This window comes from Tinamus guttatus, unplaced genomic scaffold (genome assembly GCF_059628265.1).
Source record: "Tinamus guttatus ecotype Peru unplaced genomic scaffold, ASM5962826v1 Tinamus_guttatus_pri_ptg000007l, whole genome shotgun sequence".
In the NCBI taxonomy this organism is placed as follows: Eukaryota; Metazoa; Chordata; class Aves; order Tinamiformes; family Tinamidae; genus Tinamus; species Tinamus guttatus.
The window spans coordinates 1336203-1359357 of record NW_028288541.1 but is presented as its reverse complement, the minus strand read 5'-3'; the positions used below and the strand labels follow the sequence as shown (position 1 = coordinate 1359357).

The window sequence follows — 23155 nt, the reverse complement described above, 5'->3', positions numbered from 1 at the left end:
GCTGGCAAGCATTTTACAGTTCTCCTTTTCCTGCCTGCATGCCTTGCTTGAATGTTTAAACATTTGGTTAAGTAATGCCATATTTGCTTTCCACTGTTGGTCGATAAGGATCAGGCCCCATCTGCTGCAGATGCACAGCACAGCTGCACAAGTTTGGGGAGTCTGCAAGATTCTGCAGATGTCAGGACATACCAGTTACTTAAGAATAAGTGGGAAGGAAGAACAGCTCAGTCATGTCCCTACAGCAAGCATGGACTCCTCCACACATGCGAAACAGCAGTGAGGCTTGCACTGTGCAAACTTTTTCACCAGTGACATGCAATGGGATGCGCAGTAATGACAGCATAGAAGACAGATACCAGGACATTTGGAAAATCCTTCTTCCAGCTAACAGAAATCTCTAAATTAATTACGTAGTCTCTGCATTTGTTTGATTGCTTTTGTCAGATCCTTAATGTTACCCTTATTGAATCTCACAAAACCAAGGGAAAGTTTATTTTAATTGAGATAAAAATACTGTTGTTTCCTACCACTATTGGTAAAGTAGGCAAATAAGGTTTGTATACCAGTTGGTGAAAATGCACTTAACAGCAGCCTTAACGGTACAATGTATTTCTAGTAAAGGCAGATGGGTAGGGGAAATCCTGCACAGGAATTCTGCTCTAACAACTCATCACTCAGAAATAAGCTTTCATTTCTTTCTTGCTGGACAAACTAGCAGAAAGAAAGAGAGATCTGCTCTGTAAGTATTAAAAACTTATAATGCCCAAATACTGTCCAGTTCCAAATCCGTGTCTCTCTGTATCCATCAGCAGAAGAATGTGTGTACCTCTAAGGACATGGCTGGGAAAAAAATAAACTAGCCATAATGTAAAGCTTGCTTGACTTTGAGATCTGTCTAATCGGTGCTCATGGACACTGACTGAAGAGAGTCAAGTCCCGAGCAATGGCAAATAATGCAGCTGTCCCTTCCAAATCCATAAGCAAGGCCTCAGCCTGCCCTCTAACACCAGCTGGGATGGTCTCTTACCAACCAAAGCTAGTTACCTCTGCCCATTTTCTTGCCCAGAGAAGGCAGGCCCATGTGCCTCCATGCCCCTGATGCCATGTATGTTCCTCTACCACAAATATTTTTAAGGCTACCATTCCTATTCCTCTTGGTAGCATCTAGCTTGCCAAAACGGAAAATGTCTCCCACGCTCTGAAGATGAAACAAATTCTCTTTCTAGCTAGGACAAAACTGTCTCTAAACTTTTCACCATCCCCAGCAATCCTGATTGTTACTCCCTCTTTGGTGACAGCCAGGGTCTTGTGTTCACTGCGACATGGGGGATGGAAATGTGGGAATGGGTAGTAGCAGAGGAGTCAGCTCCTAGAGATATGGGCTCGGTTCTGCTGCCACAGTCTAGGGTTAGCAGGGACAGGGAGGTGAATTAACTGCTAGGAGCCACGACTCAGCCATAGCAGCCAGCACATGCACTTCAACTCCTCCTTCCGGAGTAGCATTTTGGGGCTTTCTCTGGCTCCTACATAGGCAAATCTGTCACTTCTCTGCTTGGGCCTACTCAGCTCAGCTCTGGATGTCCTGCAAATTGCAAACTGGGGAGGAATTGGTGGTGCCAGTGTCTCTGACCAGCTGTGTCTGGAAGGAGTCATTTCCCCTTCCAATGTCTCCATTCCCCTTTCTGACGAATGGAGCCAAAGGTGCATACATCTTCTGCATGTGCACCCAGCGCTCTGTGTGGGGAGAGCAAAGCAATAGCCCAGTCAGATGCTTCCTACCTCTGGGGACAGTGGAGGAGAAACATCCCTCTGGAACGCTACTGCAGTCCAAGTGCACGCTTCCTGAACACATGCATCTTCTTCCAGTTGCACAGCCTATGAGAATGCTCAAGACACAAATCTCAAATATTTGGAATATTAACATCTATCAGTTTCACACGTTCTTTGAAGTAGCATATTTCTTGCATGACTGATCCTGCCATATGGTAACATTAGCCTGTACCATCACCATCTGGCTCAGCTTTAATTTTATCAAAAGCATTTTGCAGAAGGTAGCATCATTCCTTTTCCACCTCGCCTTCTCCTCCCGCCAAAACCTGTATGATTTCTCCCCAAATGAACCCCTTCCTTCAGTCCTGTGTGAGGAGGTTGTCTGCGTACTCTGTCTAGGAAATAGCTCTTAAATTCCAAGTGCTTTTCATTTCAGAAGCAGAGCTAACATCCAGGAGGAAGTGAACTGTCAAATTTCTTTCCCAAGGGAATGTTTGTTGTTCTCCAGCGCTAAGCCAAGAGAGAAATAATTTGGTTATGAATCCACCATGCCAAAGCTTATCCTTATCCTCTCCTTTCCCCCAACATGCTGCTCTGCCAATGCATACAGCTTCACTTACGTGCTTGTTAGCTTGTAACTCTGCCACTAAGATGCTTTTCTCCAAGCTCCTCTTGACACACAGAAGACCCCACTCCTCTATGGATTAATACAGCAAGCGATTGAGGCTTTGCCAGCCCAGGGTCTAACTCCAGCTTTCAGCTCCATATGCTTCACAAGGAGGTGCAAGGAACTCTCCCATAGGCGCATGTGAGAGAGCTGCTCCAAAGTACCCTGTTTCCTGATACGGATCTCAGTGAACTTTGCAGACTTCTTGGTTTTGTCAATAGGGTGCACCCTATGCTCAAAAACACCCAGCCAAACCAAAAAACCCTAATCAGCTCTGAGTTTCCTACTTTTCATTTCCAATATATGTCTTCATTCTTGAAGTACAAAACAAAGAAAATCACATCTCGACCTTTCTCCTCTCCCTTATCCACGCCCGTGAATATTTTTATCATGTCCGCTCTTACGTTCCTTTTTTAAAGTAAAGCTCATCTTAATTTTCCAAGTCTTCTCTTAAAACTTCAGCGTCCTTTTCAAAGGAAATCTGGGATCCTGTGTCCTCCAGAGAGTATCACAATACTTATAGCAGTAGCAGATGCAGAAACGTTGATCGTACAACCCACTGTGTGGTCTGGCATCCCATGCTGGCTCCATGTGAAGAAGGCCGTGCTGCATCAGTGCGGTGACAAGTAGGCTCAAGGCCTTCAACTGTATCTGCTGCCTTTGTCCCACCACCATGGATCTGCTTCATTATTGAACACCCTGACACATAACACCACACACCACACAGACAAGGATTCAATTAAAATACAGGTGAAAGAGGAGGAGGACTTGTTTGAAACCAGCAGGTCATAATGAACAATGGTTCTCAAATCTTCTCTAGCAGACTGCTAGCAAGACCTGAAATTCTGAACACCTAAATAGCATGGTTAAACTCCAAAAAGAAAAACTAAATCCAGCAACCTAAGTCTTGTAACACTAACAGAGGGGCATGCATATGGATTTGTCTGTAAATTAGCAAGAAAGTGATACTCTTCAAACATCAGAACAACAACAACCACAATAAATTTTACTAATATTTGCAATTTACTTTTTCTATACGAGTACAGCCATTCTGTGTGCAACCCAAAAAGGTTACCACAAGAGGGAACCAGCGATGCATTTTTGCTTCTTTAGTTTTCAAGGATAAATACATATAAAGAGATAGAGACCATTAGTGAAAGCTGCCAGATGTGACAAGGCAATAACTATGGTGCAATAAGTAACTTTTTCAGAGAACTAGAGTTGGCAGTAGCTGGTTTGGACTGTGGGATTAAAAACAAAGTCTGCTTTCAGAACAGATTGCAGAATTCAGAATTTATTAAAAATGAAAAACATGCTTAAAAGCAGCAGAAGAAATGTAGCTGTCACAAAATATAAAATGCAAGTGGACAGTTTCTCTGTCAGCTGTATTAATTCCTGTCTGTCATGACAGTACCCGCTGGCCAACAGCTAATACTTTAGAACATATGGTCCTTCTAACCAATAAAAAATGAATTTGTAAATTATTGATTTCCAAGACTGATCTGAAGTGGAACCTGTAGGAAAACTGCATATATACTTAGCCTGAACTTATAACAACCTTTTTTATTTATGTATTTATTTTCCCCACAGAAATTAAGTACTTGACTAAAATAACTTTACAAAGTTCTGGTTTTAAAGACATGAATGAAGAGAGAAATATCAGATTAAGTTCTGGGCTAATTAATCTATTTTCAAGTTTTTTGAGATAAAAAGAAAAAAAAAGATTTCCACTATCTCTGTAAAATAACATTGGTGCTGAGACTCGTGATGAAAAAATGGGCATTTTCTCTAATTTAGGAACACTTGAACACTCACAAAAAGAATCTAGAAAGTTGTTTGCCATCAGGGTGTAGTGCAGCCAGCACATCGTGTGTGTCCAAGACTTCTAGCCAGGAATATCTGGGCAGAATTTTGGGGGGGTTCCTGCAATAGTTTTCACCATCCCTGCTCCTGCTCCAGGTGTACTGATATTGCACTGATGTTTGCACTGATGTTGCAAATTAAATAGTACTTTTTAGCCCTTCCAGTGACACTACAGCTCTCGAGGAGCAAAGTCACAGAGCTCTGCAGAAACATGTGTGAGAAGGCTGCAGCATGACAACAACTTCAGGTATTAACAGAGAAAGCAAGAAAAGCCTGCAAAAGTGAAACGTACAGAGGTCCACAGCAGTAGGAGTGAGGCTGGAAAAGGTAGGAAGAGAAATGTAACATTCTCTCCACAGCAAGATAGTGTTATGGTTTTGAGAAATGTTCCTTCATGAACTCTAACCATCCATCGCAGCATCTCAGTACCCACATGGCAGCGCGTTTCTTTCCCTTGGTAATTCCAAGAGAACAGAGTAAATTCTGTCTGGTTTAATTTCATTTTGAAATAGTTTTGTGGTCTCTACATTGCAGAGTTTGATAGCGGTTACTTTGGTGTGGTTTTCTAAGGGACAGATTACATTGGCTTAGAGACAGCCAAGAAATTCTTAGTGGGAATTTTGGAATGGGAGGTCAGCGTACCTCATATGCACATCTCAATGGAAGTTCTGTGCACCACGTCCTTCACGTCCCCTTCCAGAAGGAAGCTACATCTTCATTAGGTCTAAGGAAGAGAGGCATGTGGAAGAAGGTCTGAAAATAGCGACTTGCAGAACTTTTTCAGGCTCTCTGAGGAGGAAAAAGATGAGCAGTTGGGCTCCACAGTTCCTTTCATGGTGCTGCTTCCTATGGGACCCTTGGCAAATAATCTCATCTCTCGTGTCTCCCATCTGTAACAGGAGGATGAAGCAGACATGGGAAGACTCAAAGTGGTCAGACTTCTATACTACAGTCTTGCATAGCAGAGAGGTGCCTCTCTATAAAAATCAAAATGTTGATGCTTGAGACAGAAGTTTCAGCACTGGTGCAATTTGTCAGCATCTCATACTTGTTCCCACACAAAAATGAATCATCAGAGAACACAGATTTATCAAGCCGTATCACTGTGTTATGGCAAAAATCACCACCATCGACTGCAAGCAAGCAGTGAGATCCCAGCTGGACGAGATGACTTGCATACTATACAACATATTTTAATGCCTAGGAACATATAGGAAATATCCCTGACTATACAAATCCAGGTGCTGGAGGTTTTCTAGATCCTGCATTCCTTGGGCTAGGAACCCTGTTTCTCTGATCCTCCTGTTACAACCTCGCTACCAAGTAGCATCTTGTGCCAGAAGTAAATCCTTTGCTGCTGGCACTGTAGGATTTATGATCCACAAAGATTTGTTCCAACTCGATAGGGTCAGTATACCTATATGGAAGAGTCAATTTAATACAACGTTTGAATAGTAAAATGACACTTGTGATCTTTGGAGTGTTTTACAACCCACACATTGGAGGCAGTTAACAAGTAATGAAGAATAAGAATTAATTAATTCTAACCATACTGCCGGGAGATATGTAGAAAAACATTAATCTCCTGAAAGAAATGGAGCAACTGAGGTGGTGAGATTTGTCCAAGCCGTGGTGGGAATCCATGACAGAGCCAAGATTAGAGCGCAAAAACTTTGATTTTGGAACTTAGTCCTCATCTCCCAAAAATCACATTTCAAGGAAGAATATAGTTTTCAAAACAGATTATCTGTTTTTCTACAGTCTTGGTTTGCCCTCAGTTCTTCTTTTAGTGCCTTACAAGAACATCCAGTTATACAGATCTCTGGCAGGTCCATATATATGCGCGAGTGTGTGTGTGTGTGTGTGCAGCAAGATATTTTAAGGAAGCGTGTGGTACCCAATATCTAAAATAACACACCTAGACGTGTCATTGCAGGGCTCTGCCTGAGCCTGTTACCTCTAGCTCAAGCCGTGCATTTCCAAGGTGCCTGCTGCTGTGCAACCACTCCATTAGGAAATGGAGCTATATTTTATTTAACCTCCCATCAGCTTCACTGACAGGCATTTTTTATAGTATCATCGGCCAGGAAAAGCCATCTAGAGATGGAAACCTTTTCAGTCTGTGGCCTGTGTAGCTGATATTGGTCCACACTTTCTCTCTGTAGAATTAAATTACCATATTGATTGATATGCCCACATCACCACTTCCTCTCATGAAATTCCTAAACATTCTTAATTTGCTCCTGCATTTCTACAATTTTGAAAAAATTATGTTGGAACCAAACTCAAAAAGATGTACCCAGCACACCTCTGATGATACCTGTGTGCGTCCGGGGAAACACCCTGGGGAGTCCGCAGATAAAACCCAAGGGAAAACTAAATGTGAATCTGTCAGTGTTTGCTTTCTCTGGCTTAAATTCTGTGCAGACAAGGAAATTGCTTTTCTTGCAATTAATGTGCAATGTGTTCAGATTCTAATAATCTTTTCTCCTTTTTGTTCTTTTTTTTTTTTTAACCAGTCCTGACCTTCCTATTTGAATGCAATCATGTGAAATGCAGGCGAGCTTTACATCCCTTTGTACTTACACAAATAAAGTGTTCAGCATTTTGCAGACAGTCTATCTCATAATATTGGGGATTTTAGCTATTTACACAAGGGCCTTCAAAACGGCTGGTTGGTCTCTAGGTAGGAAGGATCTGTAGAAAAATTAATGCTAGAAAAATGGCACGGTCCATGTGCATTCCTTTAATTGTAGTGTCCATTAGCTCAGCAACCTGCTATGGCATTTTAATCGGGAAAAGTACATTTGCAAAGCCTTTTTATTATTATTTATTTTTTAAGCAGGCAAAGATGCATTCAGCTCCGGTTGTACATCAGGGGACCATCAAGTGGCCCCGCAGAGCGCACAGGGACCCCTGCACTCTGCCTGCTTTCGGTCTTCGAGCTCCCTGCGAGCGCTTCAGCCGCCGCGCGGGTCGTGACTCCCCAAGGCGGCCGCGAGCCTGGGGACCGGGGCGACCGAACCACGGCCCCGACGGCATTAAAGAACAAACACGGGGCAACTTTAATATATCTATTAACATGGGATGGGGTGCGGGGAGTCCCGACAAGCACCGGTTCCGCTTGGCCTCTCAGCCAACCTGCCCCGCGGCCCCCTCGGCGGTTCGTCCCGCGCCGTCGGGGCGGCCCCTGCGGCGCGGCCGGGGCCGGGGCCTGGCGGGCCGGGGCCGGGCCGGGGCGGAGCCGGCGCCGGGGCCAGGCCGCGCCTCCGGGGCGGTGCCGAGCGCGGCGGAGGCGGCTCCGGAGCCATCGCGCGTGCCCGGCCGGCGGCGGAGCGCGGCTGCAGGGGGAGGGGGGTGGGGGGCCGGCTCCGCGGCGGCGGCTCCGCGGGCCGGGCGGGCCCCATGGGCGGGTGTGTGGGCTCCCACCACGATTCCTCGGGCAGCCTCAACGAGAACTCGGACGGCACCGGAGGTGAGCGGCGGGCGGGCGCTGCGGGGCCGGGGCCTGCGGCGGCCGCGAGGGAAGGGGAGAGCGAAGGCGAAGGGCGGGGGGCGCCGCCGCCACCGTCGGGCTCCGGGCCGCAACTTGGCCGGGGCGAGCGGCGAGGCGGGGGGTGCCCGGAGCGGGGAAGGGGGGGACACCGCAGCCCGCCCGCCCTCCCGCCCAACTTGGAGCCCGCGGGCAGCGGAGCCGCGTGCGCGCGCCCGGCCGCGCCCCCGCCCCCGCGGAGCCTCCGCGGCGCGGCCGGGCGGGAGCGCGTTGCGGGACGGGGGGCGGGGGCGCGCGGCTCCCCTCCGGCTTAGCCCCAGCCCTTCCTCCTCATTTATTTATTTATTTATTTATAATTTTTGCCCTCTCCCAAGGAGGGCAGAGGCTGGAGGAGGCTGGAGGATGCCTCCTCCAGCCCCAGTCCCCCTTTAAATAATCAGTTCCTAAGGCCTTTAGATGCAGGAGCAGTGCCCTCTCGCCAGCAGCAGGAGCACACCCGTGTAGTGAGTGTTGCTTCCGTGGGAGCACAGCTGCCTTCCAAGAGGCCGAGGGCCTTGTGCCTTGTCCATACCAAACACTCCAATCACATACATATATATATATATATGTATGTGTGTGTATGTATATGTATGAGGAAACACACATGTTCTCCAGCAGAGCCATGCTTGCCCAGTAGTCACTTAAATTACTTTTAAGTCCCACCAACAAGGCTCTTGACTTCTAAATAGTCCTCAACCTTAGGACTAAGTAGTCCTAGATCTGTGTCTTCTCCTGCTGCAATATCCTTTCCAGCATATTATTTAAAAGCAAACAAACAAACATGCAGTTCTTCACCATCCATGAAGATGCGAAGATCCTAAGAAGCCACCTGCTGAATAATAGTGGATGCAGTTCGTAGAAATGCCGTGAAGTCCAGCTGCAGAGACCTGTGCAACGTTTAGTCACCTAGCAGTCATTAGAAAGAATTTTGTAGAACTAAAAAATGGAGTTGCCTAAAAAAAATCTATACTAAGCAAATTTAACTGTCAAAGAGATATGAGAGTGTCCCCAAAGAAAGACCAGGATATGCTAAAAGTCGAAGGAAAGATGTCCTGAACTGCAATCATCACATTGCATATGCACACCTTAAAGCCTTGGCCAGCAGTAGTATTAAAATTGATGCTGACAGTTGTTTGGAGACCTGCTTCGGTAGCTGGGTGTTCTGAGGTGAGACCTGGCAAGGGAGTAGCCTTGGGTTTTAATTTCCTTGCTTTGGTCTTGCTTGTGGTGTTGGATGGGTGCAGTAAAATATCAGCAAAGCTGATGGCTCTTTTTCATAAAGGAGCGCAGTGCTGCTGCATGTCACCCTTTCAATAGCAGGACACGAATTAGACCGCTTCTGTAGAAGTTGTGTCAAAGTTACTGTCCCGGATAAATTTAGAGAGCTGTTCCTGACTTCCATGTAGGTGATATGACACAGTGATGCTTTTAGATGAATAACCTATTGTACCTGGGTGCCTTAAAACAGCAGCCGGATTTCCCAGAATGTGCAGAGATGCAAAACACAGGTCAGTGGGCTCATGTTGCTTCATGCTGTAAGGATAATGTTCCTTAATGTTGTCTTGCTGAAGTGAGAAATGATGAAATTTCTGTTGAATTATATGCTACTTAGCTTAAGCTGTGGTGTGCAGTAGCCTATTTTGTAATGTTTTATGTCTACTCCTGGTTCTCAAAAAAAGGGTGTATTTTGAGCTGAAAGAAAATGTCTTTCATAGGTGTAACAACCAAGATTTATAGACCAGCATTCTCTAGTTCTTAAATTTACAAATTCTAAAACATCCCTGTGCTAAGACTTGGTCTCTCAAGGGACTTTATGTCTTGAGGCATCAGAAAATGAAATAGCTGAAGCATAAGTGAACATGATTTTTGGGACTAGTTCTCTATAGGACCAGGTTGCCTTTTTATTCCTCATATGAAGGTTTATTTTTCTTTTCCTTTTCTTTTAAATCTTGTTCTGTGATCTTGTCCGGTGTATTATTATCTTACCCCGTTCAATATTTTGGCTTGCTGTCAATGAGCAGGGCTAGACCATATTATAAATCCCGATAAACTCCTGGAGAACAAAAGCACCTCAGTTTTAATAAGAGTTTTGTCTTTCCCTCCAGAATGGAAGAGTTTCCTGGAGAATCACAAGTGAGTTTCTTAAGAGAGTTGTGAGTGAGTTGTTGTGATTGGCTTGATAGCAATGAAAGTGCTTTACATTGCATAAAAACAGGGCCAGATTTTGAGTCAAACTTATACCAGTATCAGCCTCTAAAAACTCTGTGAGGGGTCGGTGAGATCTTGCTAGATTATGTCAGTGGGATTGGGGTGAGAATTTGTCACGTTCCTCTGTTCTCTGTGGTGCTTTTGTCCTTGACTATTATTTTGGGGCCTCTCTACTGCTCAGCAAGGCTGCTGATGCCCTGACCATGCAGTTCCTTTGTCTTTTACTGGTGGTGGCTCTCAAGGTCAGAGAGATGCTTGCACTCATCCAAAAGTGTATTTTAATATACTCAGGTGTGTCTGTGTGCGTAAGAATGTGTTAATCGAAAATACCAGCCTTGCTGGGTTGCTACCAGCTCATGCCTGCTTGCACTAGCAAGGAGTCTGGTCCTCAGCACGAATTAAACAGATGCTGCTGTGCCCATCCTACTGGAAACGAACCGGTCTCTTCAGCGTGACGCCAGCTGTTTTCATTATCGCTGCTCTTCTTTAGCAAGTTTTCCTTCCAGTAAAATATTGTTACATCCAGACAGGAGTTCCTGGCTCAGCACTTCACTGCGTTGTAGTCCAGAGCTGTGCTGCGGTGTGTGGGTGTCCTGGGTGAGGAGATGGATTTCTTGGTGACTCTTTAAAGGAGATGCAACAAAGAATAAAAGAGGGTGGTTTGATGGTCTATAGGTATATTTTTTACCCACATTCCTTTAGCTCAGCTGTTATCCCTCAGGTAACTCAAAGCTTGCAGGAACTGAGCACCAAATCCCTTCTTGCTTGTCATCTTGTGTTGTCAAAGGTCATTGAAAATCTGCAGGATTGGCAGTGAGGTTAGGAGAAAATAGCTGTTCTCTGGCTGCTTTATATTGTAGTTATATGACTTCTTCGGTTATAGTGTGTTCAAAAAGCTGGATTTGGAATTAAATGCTGAAAAACTCTACGTTTATGCTTCTAAGTAAGATTTAAGCACTTACCACTTAATTTTCAGTTTGACATAAGCAAAAGAACTTGCTTTGCCCTTCCTGTGCACAAATGTCAAAGGCTTCCACTTGATTTTTTTTTTTTTGAGATGAGAAGTAGGTAAGAAAAAGAGTGAAGTGAACCGTTCCATTTTCATCCTGTAAAATGGGTAGTAGGGTAAAGCCCGTTAGAAGTTGCACATGACTTTGTTGTCTGTAAGTTCAGCCAGAACATTATTTGTGTGGAATAATGAAAGGGCAGGAAATCACTCGTCTTGGAGCACGGGCGTCGCAAGTTATGGCAGATGAAGTGTTTTGGCTGTGGCTGTCTGACTGCGGCTGTGCTCTTCTTGACGCGACGTGAGCCCACTCGCTGGAGTTCTTATCGTCCTTCCTTGTTGTGGGAGAAGATGGTTCTGTTTGAAAATTGTCCTCTTTACTTCTACCCCTATCATCCAGCAGTGATAACAGGAACCAGCAGAAATAGGTCTGTCCCTTTGGTGCGACAGCATAAGAGATAATTAAAAGTGTAAATTCTTCCCGCGGTGCTTGATAAAGTGCTGGTGCTTCATTAAGTTTGGGACAGCCGAACGCTGTGCTTGAGCTACGATTTTGGTCGCTGGCAAACAGTCGCTGGAATATTTTCCTTTAGAGCTAACGCTGCATATCACATGTCTGTTTTGAAGTTACAATAACTGCTTTCATGGTGCTTCTATGGAAGACTGACCCAGGGAATTTGCATGTTAAGCAGTCAGATTTGTTGCCACCATTGGACTAATACAGTCGGCCCATGCACGGCCAGCACGGCGCTCACTAACAAGGGTCTTGTGACCGAGCACTTAATAGCGTTTGGTACGTGCTCCTTCGACCAGCCCTTACAAAGGCTCTTCCCCGTTCAGATGCGCGCCGGGCTGCGCGGCAGCGGCTGCTCGCGATGCGTTTCGGCACGTTTTGGTGGCGTTTTTATTGTTCCCTAAACGAGGCCGTTCTAGATGTCAGGTAGTTCCCACCGTTTTGTAAAGCAAGCCTGAAATAGGATGTGACATGTGTTTTTATAAAAATAGTACTAACCTCGGATCTGGTGATAGCTGCTAGGTCTTATTGTGTTTTTTTTTTCTTATTTTATTTTGTTTTGAATGCGTGTTTTGTTCAAGAAATAAGGTTAGGATGGTATAAAAGCTATTTAAAAATACATATGTAGTAAGCAAGGCTTGGTATGTTTTTTTTATTGCTTGTTTTGCATTCCTCATGACTTCCACAACAGCACACAAGGTTTTTATGAGAGCTTTGTAATCAAAGTAGCCTTTAATGACCCACGTTCCCAAGGGCTGGGCACCTCCAGCCCAGCTGAGCTCAGGAGGGTCTGCACGCCATGTGCTGAGAACACCTCATAATTAGGTCCTCACTATTTTCCTGCTGGAATATTACTTTGATATGACAATTTACATTTGTAAACCAGTAAACTTGGTTTTCTTTCTCAGGTGACAACGGTGACTCTTAGTAAGTGAAATAAGGTGTTATTTTTCCTATTAATAAGGGCCGACTGATGCAGCTGTTGTGTTTCCTTTTGTCATTTTTCCTCCCTGTAATTGTTTGTTTGGTTTCAAGATGAAGTGATTTGTTTTAATTTCTCTATTTGTCATTCAGTGTTGAAAGCAACAAAATTGTCCTTCACTGAATATTAAATACAGTAAATTGAACTTTCTTTGTGCTTTAAAGATTTTTTTTGATAAATACCAAAGGCTACTAGCAACCTCTTTGATTAAACTCTGAAAAGCAATGATCCAGGCTTATTACAGTTATTATGATAGATATTATTTTTAATGTGAATGTTGAATAGTATAACTCATGAGTCACAGCTTGCAATATAGTTAAAGTTAGAAGTAAAGATCAACCTTATAGTTAAGCCCTGTCAGTTCCCACAAGTCTTCTTGCAGGTAGAAGAAGGGTTGGTCTAGTCACCTAAAACTAAGGCTGAGAAGAAATCTGAAAAATTTCCAAGCAGATGACCTTGTCGAGGAACACATACTTCCGTTTCCCCCCTCCACAAAGTACTGCCATCTAGGGGTGCTATCAGGGTTTTCTAAAACCAATTTCCCCATGTGTTATAGACAAACTCCATGTATATGTCAGTATGTCAGTTGCATTTTTACTATCACTGCTCCACTTCCTTAAAATTCTTTGATCCCTTTTTTTTTTTTTTTTTTTTTTGGACCTTAAACCTTTTATATTTATTTTGCAAATGACTCGGGCCTGCTACAGGAAGCTGCAGCCTAGTAGCCGGTGGCTGTTTTGTGATCCTCCTCCAGTTTTTTCTCACCAGATTTGGAGCAAATACTGGAGCCTGCCTGGCATGACACGACCATCCCTTTTTCTCCGGACCGCGATATTTTTGCTGAGCATCACGGTTCTCCAAAGTAGGACTTCAAAAGAAAATGTAGGCAGGGTTTAGTTCCCATTCCGAATGGGATAATCCAGGAGCATTGACTGAAAAGAGGTGCAGGACACCCAGCACCTAAATGTCAGCTGGATGGCAGGAGCCAGTTATTTGTGTCCGTTGTTCTTGCTTGCATGTGCTTAGGGTGGAGGTTCGGAGGCGGCCTCTTCCCCGGTTGGAAGTGCTCTTGGTGTTTTGTTTCTCTTGCAGGAGTCAGCTGGCGACAATGAGCCTTTGCAGGGTTTGCTAATTCTAGGTTAAAAACCTAGACAGCCAGAATAATCCAAATTATAGCAGAAATACCGCAGGCAGGCTGGCGAGACAGTCCTTGGTGACGTGCTGTCCTGTCGCAGCGAGAGACGCTCCATCACCTGTGATCTCGTGGGAAAGGCTGGGAAATGACCCATTCCGGGGCGCGTGGGGGTGAGCGGAAGGGGCTTGAGTCGCTCACCTGGCTTCTGAATGTTGAATGGAATAAAATGTTCCACTGAGGAGCATTTCCACTGGGGGATGCAGAAAAGTTTAGGTTTTATTTTTTTAAAAAAGAAGAAAATAAAATCCCTCTCCAGCCTCGCGCTGCTGTTGTGTTTCTGATGTGAAAAATGGGACAGTTAATTCAATGTTTCCTTCTAGTTACCAAAAATCGCCAGAAGTAGTGACACCGAATCATCCAGAAGCAGCCTTAGCCCCCTCCACAACCACGGAGAGCACATATAGCGCAGGGTGCGACTTGATATTCTACTGTCTTGGCCTGTATGCAATCAGATATGCAAGATGTCTAACGTGGTTTGCTTAAGGTTCAGCTGGAACCTGGATTTTACCTTTCCTGCTGGGCCTGGGCTGATCTTGCCGCTTGCTTTTCCTGGTGCATGTGCGGGAGCTTAGTGCGAGTGAGCGATGGCCAAAGGACGGGGTGGTGCGGAGAGTGGATTTTCTTTCTTTTTCCCTGTTTCCAGCGTTTGAGATAAACTAAAACCTATGTGTCAGATGCTGAATGGCACTGAGGTTTCTAAGGCTACCTTAAATATTTAAAATGACCTAAGCGGGCTGACGTCCTGAGGCTCTATGTCGGTGAGAGGTGCGGAGGCACCACAAGTTCAGGAGGTTATAAGTGCACAAGCAGCTACTCCATGTGCCATTAATATACATTTCTGAATTTGAAGGATCTGTCCTATATCCGTTTGACCTCTCAGGGCCTTAATGCAAAGCATTTGAAGATTGTGCATGGTGAGGTAGGAATACGGGTGCGGAGGTGGTGCTTGCGGGTTAGACCATTTTTGCAACTCCTCCCTCCTTCCTTTTCTCAATGTCCCTTTTTCTTCCCTTCTCTCCCCTCTCCGAAGCAAAGAAGGTTTAAAAGCAAAAATTCAAAGCGGCGCTTGAAACCCATTTGTGGGAGGATATGGGCACAGTTTTGAAGAAGTGATTCTTCACTTCCATAGGAAATCATATGTGGTGAAGGATTTTTTTTTTATTTTTTATTTTTAGTATATAAGGCATCTTTGTGCTGAAGATGAGGTAGAAGGAGGGGGGTTTGAGAGCGCATGCATAATATATCATGTGGTTTTCCCACGTTCTCAAACATGAACGAAAAAGCACTTTTACAAGCGATAGTGAAGAGTACTTCTGTAGCTCTCAGTGAGAACAGGTGCTGCTTGGGGAAAGGATTAGACTAAAATGTGAACGTGTATAAGAATGCTGTAGGTTGCACATCACCGTTTGACCTTATTAAAAATGTTTACCTTTATGTATGTTCTAATATTATTGACACTGGCTATCAATGCAATGTTAACACAATGGCAAAACTCTTAACTTGTAATTTTAAGTTTATTACAGAGATGTAGATGTGGTAACCATAAAGAAAAAAAGCCTGACTTCAGGCAACATATTAAATAGGGAAGTGTTTTTTACCGTTTTTGTATTAGGGATGCTTGTTCTTTGAGAATATTGTCAGGAGCAGAATGCAGTAGTTCAGGACTGGGAACTTGTTACCCTAGGTGTGGGCATTTTGATGTCTTTTACTGTTTTTTGTTTGTTTTCTCTTTGTTTCTTTTAGTTTGGAGGGTTTTTTTTTTTTTTCTAGTGGCGAAGCTCAATTTCTGCTCTCATACTGTGATCAAGGGCACTTTGGATTCATGAGAGAAATCTCTCATGGCATTTACTTGCTCATTTTTCTGCCACAGAACTATCATCGCCTGTGATTTCTTGTCCGTATGGATAAATACAGTCTTTTTATAAAAGAATACCCACAAAAGAGTGGGTAATACCTGAAGCCGGTGAATGCCATTTTCTCCTGCCAGTTTTTCCTTGGCAGCGTGCTGCTTTTTGAGCAAATATGACTGCTTTAGGACATTGCCAGTTGCAGGATGATGTCTGGCTGGTGAGAAGGTAAATAATTAAAGCAAAAATTGCTAGTTCACACACTTGGTATGTACTGCCTGAAGAATTTCTTGGCAGAGCTGTAGCAGAACACATATGTCTTGTGTGCGGAACTGCTGAATGCCCTTGTAGTATTTCCAGATGCATTTGCTTCAGCTCTGATACAGTACAAGTAAAAAGTGCGCATCTCAAAATAATGTTTTTAATGCAGCATTTTAAACTCCTGGCTGGGTTCCCCATCATGTGTAGGCTCTCTGATGCCTCTGCCGTGCCTGTGGGGCTGTTTGGACACTGAGGAGGGGGCACGTTGTTTCTCTGTGTTGGAGGGTCTTTCGGTGCATGACTGCTGCAGCAAAAAGAGCCTCTTCTGTTGTTTTCAGTCTCTGGTTGGTCCACAGGAATCTGTGGGCCATGAGCAGTATGAAGTTTTATTAGGAAGCAAAGTTTAGCATACACAGAAATAGTTCGGCAATCAGATAGACTCACCGTTTTGCTGCCTCTTGTTGCTGTGTGCTTAAGGAGGCTATATTTGGTGTCAGCAGCATGTTAGAATATATTCACATGAAGCTTCTCGCTCTGCTTCTTCACACCTCTAAGGAGCATTGTACTTCTCCATTGCACGTTGGGTCTGGTTGCTTGTTCAGGATGTGAACAGAATGTGCCACTGGCTGAGACGAAGCGAATCCCTTCATTTTGTGTAGTATGTTCATAAAGTACATAAAATGCATGCAGTGAGCTAACCGGATGAGTGAGTGATAGAATCATAGGTCCCAGAGGAATGTGAATTACAGTTTGATGTTGTGGCTCAGTAAAATACATTCTATATGTATGTATTTTTATATACAAACACTTTTTGTTGCTGTGTGCCTAGAGGGATGTTAAAAGCACACAAGTTACTGTAAAAACAAGGAATTTTTGAATTAAAATTCTTAAAATTCTTTATATGTTCTTTAAAGTGCTTATCAACATCCGATATTGTTCTGAGATGTGCGTATACACTCGCTTGAGTTAAGTTCTCTTATTTGCTCGTTGATGTGTCATTTTTTTTCACATCTGTATGTCTCCATTCTATCTTTATCCAGACTTAAAACTAGTTCTGGTGCCAAAACAGCTTGAATTGCAACAGAAAACTGCATGTGTATTGAAATCACATTGCTTGATGAGAGTCACATGCTTTAAATCAGTCACGTATTGTATAGACTCATGCTGATGGCTCTTAATGCAACGTTCCATCACTGCCTTAACACAACCGAAACAAATGCTTTCATTGTATGCATCCAAGACCCTTCAGCTGCTGCTGATATTACAGCACAGAAATGGCTCTAAAAATAATGCAGGCTGAGTTTTGGGCTTTAGCAGAAACCCCGTAGGAATGGAACAAGAGGGAATGCAGAATGTTAATCTCTCGGCTGGCAGAAAAAGGAGCAGCGTTATTGTCAGAACAAGGGAGAGAGGATGGATACTGCAATTTGTATCACAGGGAAACACTAGAACAAGTGTTCTTGAGATGTAAATAACCCTCTAGTCCTTAAACTCTGACTTGTGATAGATACTCTGAGAGTGTGTTTTTTTTTCCTTTAAATATGAGCAGGAAAATAATCCAGAATATAAAAAAAAAAAAAATTCTGCTCTCTGCCCTCTAGAAACAGTTTTGCTATTTTGGGGATATTTGTTTTTCCTATTTAAATGACAGGAACATTCAGAAAACATGTTTCGTTCTTGCTGCATAGGCGACGACCACCTTGAAGAGAGCGTTATGTAAATAGTGCCTGGTGTCCAAATACAGTTGTCCAAAAGCTTTTTTTCGCTTTTGCTTCTTGTGTAAAGTAACATTACAAACAATTTTCAGAGTCTTCCTGCTGTGAGGAAGACTCCAGTGTTTTATGGCTTGCTGTCACCTCGTGGGGGGTCTCATGGCTTCTGTCCAACTGATTTTTTTTTTTTTTTTAAACTGTATTTCTGGGGAAATGCCCTTATGGGTGGAATTATGTCATTTATGAGTACAAGTCATAGACTGGGTCTTCATTGGGGCAGATGATGGATATTGAATAAATGGAACAAGAGGAACACTACTGGCCCCCAGAAATAACAGTCTGATAACTGGGCCGTACTGGATAGATGGAAGCAAATTCTGTGTTCTCTGAACTTCCCTTGTTCCTCTTTGATACCATCATCAGAGGTGAGCCAAAGCAGAGAAGTCCTTCCTATTTTTTATAGCTGTGTACTTAACAAATATCACTGCCCTGGCTTTATCATCCCAAAGACAACAGGTATTCCAGTGTATTTTAGGAATGCACATGTAATTTCTACACTCCAAAAACTGGTCTCTCTCTTTGGATTATATTCCAGGGAAATGGCATGCTGAAGAAACAGTGTTAGCATTTTATCATATTGTGGTGAGAGCTTATTACATAGAGTTAATAATTTGCATTAAGACCCGTATTAGGAAAATGTTGTAGCTCCTTGCGGGTGGGTAGGAGGTCGGAGATAAGCTGCAAGAGCTGCTATCCGATAACCAGGCCTGCTAATAAAATACTTTTAATGGCACTTCAGCATGAAACAAGGTTGCACAGAGTCCAAAATTACAGTTTTGGCAAACTTCTATATTTTCTAGCTCAGTGCTATGTCAAACAGAATATTCCACGTTAGAAATTCTACTAAATGATCTAATCTTGTCTTAAACCCTTTCCAAGTGTGCCTACTCGAGGCTGCTGTCACTATCTGATTGTTCATCCTGCCAAATTTCCAAGCTGAATTCATGTTCCATTGATAAAGTCCCTTCTGATTGCTCCCTGCAGCCACCCTGCCCTCTTTTACATTCTAATTACAGTCCTTCAAACTGATAGGAGGGCTTTTTACAGCTAAGCCAACTCTATTCTCTGGCCATGGAAATCAGATTAAGCAACCGCACCATTTTTTTTTCTTGTTTCTTGAAGTCTTCTTCCCTTGTTTATGTTGAAGGTTAATGAATGAGAAGCCCAATCTCTTGGAAAACGTGGTTTTTTTTTTTTTTTTTTTTTTTTTTTTGACAAAGTGTTTCAGTGCGGGTTATTATATCTGAAAGTCAATTTTGAAATTTTGATGCTAAATAATGGGTCCATAATGATGGGCTTTTTTTAGCTAGGAGAATGGGGATCAATGCGATGTGAAGCTTGCTGCAGCATTTTTCCCATGTTTAACTCTAATAGTTGTCAGTGTCTTTGGATGGCACAGGTTGTTTTTCTCCATGACCAATATTACATCTGGCTATTCCTGTGAAAACAAAATTGAAGCTGATGAACTGAATACCAGATATTTTATAGACAGTTTTTACTTGTTTGTAGCACTAGCTTTTATAAGCAGTGTGATCACTGTGAACATAAGTATTTTGGTTGCCAGCTTGGAATGATTTGGATCAACTCCTGCTCTTCCAGTTGTAGGTATCTTCAAAGGCAAGATTTCCATTTCTCATCATTGGAAGTTGCCAGTGTGGAACAATTTATGCTTCTGTCTTTGCTTTTTTGATAAGTACTACTAAGTTCTACTTTTGATAAGTAGAGGAGATTCTCTGTACTTGACCAAAGCACATAAAGATTCCCACCCAAAATTCCAATAGCAAATGCTATCTTGACTCCTCAAAGTGCATGATAGGATAATTCGGGTAGGAATGGACATTGGGGGAGCATCTGGTTGAACCTCCTTCCCAAAGCAGGATCAGCTGTTGTAGTTCGCCAGCCAGCAGCACAAAATTTGAGACCTGTTTTCAGCACTAACAGATGCTTTTGCTCTGAATATTGAGTGTTTTGTATTGCTTTGAAGGACTATTAGAGTTGAAAGGACCTTCCCTTGAAAGTGAGATGGTAAATAACCTACCTCCCATCATTTGTGAAAATAGTGGCTTTGCCTCTAAAACATGGTCTACAAAAACACTCCAAAAAGTTGTCAGCAGAGAAACTGCTGTTGGAAAAATTGCTGCCCAGGGCCTGGCCTGTGATGAGCAGAGTCATATTGATACGTTGCAATCCCAGCCGTATGCTTGCAATTTTGAAGCAGTTTTGATGCAGGCTTTTAAGAGCAAGAAAGCTTAAATACTTCCTTTGTGTATTTGTTCTGTTCACCCAAGGCTCTGAATAGGCTTCTCTCATGTTTACCATTTCTCATTGCTGCTTTGATGTACTCAGGAATGGAGTCCCAGTTGCATTGTGCAAAAAAGTGGTCCTGGATCTCAGGTGCTGTCAATGAGTGCTTGGAGCGTGCGGTTTGCTCCCTGGGGTACACACACTCTACACATCAGAGTTGTACCTGCATCCAGTCATTGCTGAGAGTTTGTGTTTTAACTACTGTAACCAATATTCAGCATTTTGCTTTTTGCATTCAGAAGTCCCTTCACCTAATAAAGAGTTTTACCTGAATGATAAATACATGAAAAAACATAGTGGCAGGGAATGGTGGGGGAGGAGCTTGGTATTATATGAGTTTCAAACAGTAGAAACGAGAACCTTGCCTTGCAGATGCTTTCTCACTTGTTACCAAATGTCTTATCCTTAAATTTGAAGCTACGCTGATTTTTCCCTGCAAGAAAAAGGGGAAAAGGGAGAGGAAAAGACTCTTCCTAGCAACATAGGCTTCTGGCTCAACTTCAGAACCAAAAAAGCTTTTACTCTAGAAGCTTAACTCTCAAATGCAGAACTAGAGTTATTTTTAGTTTGATATTACAATATTTATGTCTCGAATTATGCAGAAAAGTTGGGAGGGGGCATCCATCTTATAAACGATACGGCCGGCCCTTCAGAGCAGGTTGTAGTGATGGAGAAGCCTGGAGGCTCGTGGTGCAGCCATCCCAGTGCGATGAGGGCAGCCTGTGTCCGAGGCCGCTCCGGCCAGGACTGCGCGGGTGACGGATCAGATCCCACCAACGTAGTCGTTGCGAGGAGGCCCCGGTGCAAGGAGGTTCCCACCGAAGCGGGCGCGCGGCCTCGGGGTCACCCTGAGAAGCCTGCCTGCTTCTGCTGGCTCTAATTAAGGAGATTGTTCACCTCATTTGGGAACTTTCAGTTAAATACTTAAAGTTGGATTGCACCAATATTCCTTGACCTTAGGTTATAATACACTTTTATTATTTATTTATTTTTCTCCCAGGGTATGTTCAGTGGATTAAAATGGCCTTCAAGGGGTATATTTTTAAGGTGACTTTGCATGCTTCCTGGGTGTGTGCATATGCATGAACACATGCATGCATATGCACATATGCATATATCTTTATATTCATGGCTTGCAATGGAAAGCTTTGGTATGTGGGGGTATATAGGGATATGTGCCTTTCTGAAGACAGCCTAGTCTTTTGGAGCTGTCTGGCTATTACTAAGAAGTAGTGCACACGATGCAATTGTTTCTGAAGAAATTCTGATTGCACCTAAGTGTTAAACTTCCATCTGTCTTGGAGTGTTACCTGTTAAATCATTTTGAAGCTTCTGGGATCAACAAGCTTTTTAACACCTACCCGGACCTGCAGATTATGTTGGTATAAATTTGAAGAACCCTGAGAAGTAATTAAACTTGTAGAATATTCCCAGCAATCTGTGCATCTGCCACCAGAAGAATGGTAATTGTGTTAGTCAGTGATACAATTATCATTAAACTATTGTTAATTATTATGTAGCAAAACAGTACAGAAAGTAAGCTCTTTGATTACAAAACACTAGTTAACTGAAAGATTTTTTTTCTCACCCTTTTCTTGTTTGCCTATTTTTCTGTGTATTGGAAAACCAATAGGACCTCTGTTCAACCTCTCTGAAGACCCTTCTGATTCTACATAATGCTCGTTCTGTACCTAAAATCTTTACAATGGAAACTACAGTTGAAAACAAGTTTTAATTGTGCAAAATCAACTTATGGCATATTTTTGCCTTTCATCTGCATACTTATTCTATGTATATTTAAATGTCCATGGAAACTGGAGACATGAGAATGGATGTCACCCTTCAGTGTGGAATAACAGTCTAACGAAGGTCCCTGCTATCACATGGCAGGGAAATAAGTGTGGGGAGTTATGTTGCTTTGCTTATCCACGTGAGAAAGTAAGTTTTTTTCTCCTGTTTCCATACTATCAGGAGATCCTGATACTGTGGAGCTTCTTGCTTTGAACTGCTCTCCTTCCAGGTTGTTTTTTCTTTATTTATCTGTTTTTTTTTTTTCCTCTATTCTCTAGTTCTGTAATCTCTATTTGAAGATACAGACAGGAACGTCTGGTTCTGCTATAATCCAGTCTGGTCCTTCGTTTTTGTTCCTCCCCGCCACACACATCTTGTTCTTGCGATTGCTTTTAATTTCATGACCTGATGCAGTCACATACCTGAAATCAGCCCTAGGCTGACGCTAGTGTCCCCTTCTGTTTCTCTGGTCTGATTTTAACGCAAATTCCTGTCCTACATGTAGGAATGTATGGCTGGCCCCATCTGAGTTTTTGATGGGTTAATTTTCAAGCAGATCTTTCTGAATTTTATTTTCAAGCATTTATTGCTGTATATTCTGAACTCTGGGGGCAGAGGGCTAGACTTTTTTGATGTCACAAGACAACTGCTCAGAGCTTCATATTGCTCATGGTTGAGAAGATGGAGTATTGTTTTCACCTACATTTTTGCCCAGCCTTTGCACCCCTGCTTGCAACAACCCATGTACTGAGTTTTCTCCAGCTGTGGAGCTTTTTGAGCTCTCTTTAAAATCAGTCAGCCTCAGAAACAGAGTCTTGACTGAGCAAGCCCGCATTCGTGTGCTCAGGCTTTAACTGTGCCAGGAAGGACAAGTATCCCTCAAGTCCTGCTTCCAAGTTCTAGTGGAGTCTGGAGTAATGTTATGGTTTCACAGCCTCATTTTATGCCCTTAAAATGCTAAACCTTGCTATGAGATTACTCCAAAGTTTCTGCTTTTCGGTTGCTCTTGTGCTGGTGCGGCAAGGCGTGTTTGGCTGGTATTAAAGAAGACTTTATCGCCTGTTGTAACAGCTGGATGAGAGATTGCTCTGCGGAGCAGAGCCCGACATCTGAGTGACAGGGTGATGTGTTGTCCCAGCATTAGGTGTTTGGCGCACCGCTCTTCTGCGACTGCCAGTGCTCAGCGCATAGTCCTGGGAAAAAAGGAAAAAAAGAGCAGGAGGATCCTACCTAGACACCAACCTGGAGCATTTCTTAAATAAGAAACAAGTTAAAAGTGTTTAAAAATTGATGCAGAAATTATTTGTGAGTGAGTATGAAATGGGAAGAGGAGCTTGTAAATAGTGTAGTAAAATTCTAAAAAAAGCAGTATGGTGGATTAAAACATTGCAAGGTTATTTGCACGTCCCTTGCCCATTCCTTCAGCTAGGCAGTTGCCTT

General features: G+C 43.2%; 1 protein-coding gene across 1 annotated transcript in view; it reads left to right on the top strand.

The window, feature by feature from the left end:
• Positions 1-7644: 7644 nt before the first annotated feature.
• The window catches only part of UBTD2 (ubiquitin domain containing 2), a 45422-nt gene continuing 29911 nt past the window's right edge, over positions 7645-23155 (top strand). The window contains exon 1 of the mRNA XM_088521669.1: positions 7645-7778. Coding sequence (XP_088377795.1) covers positions 7709-7778 — 70 coding nt within the window. The 5' untranslated portion in view covers positions 7645-7708. The remainder of the gene's footprint in view (positions 7779-23155) is intronic.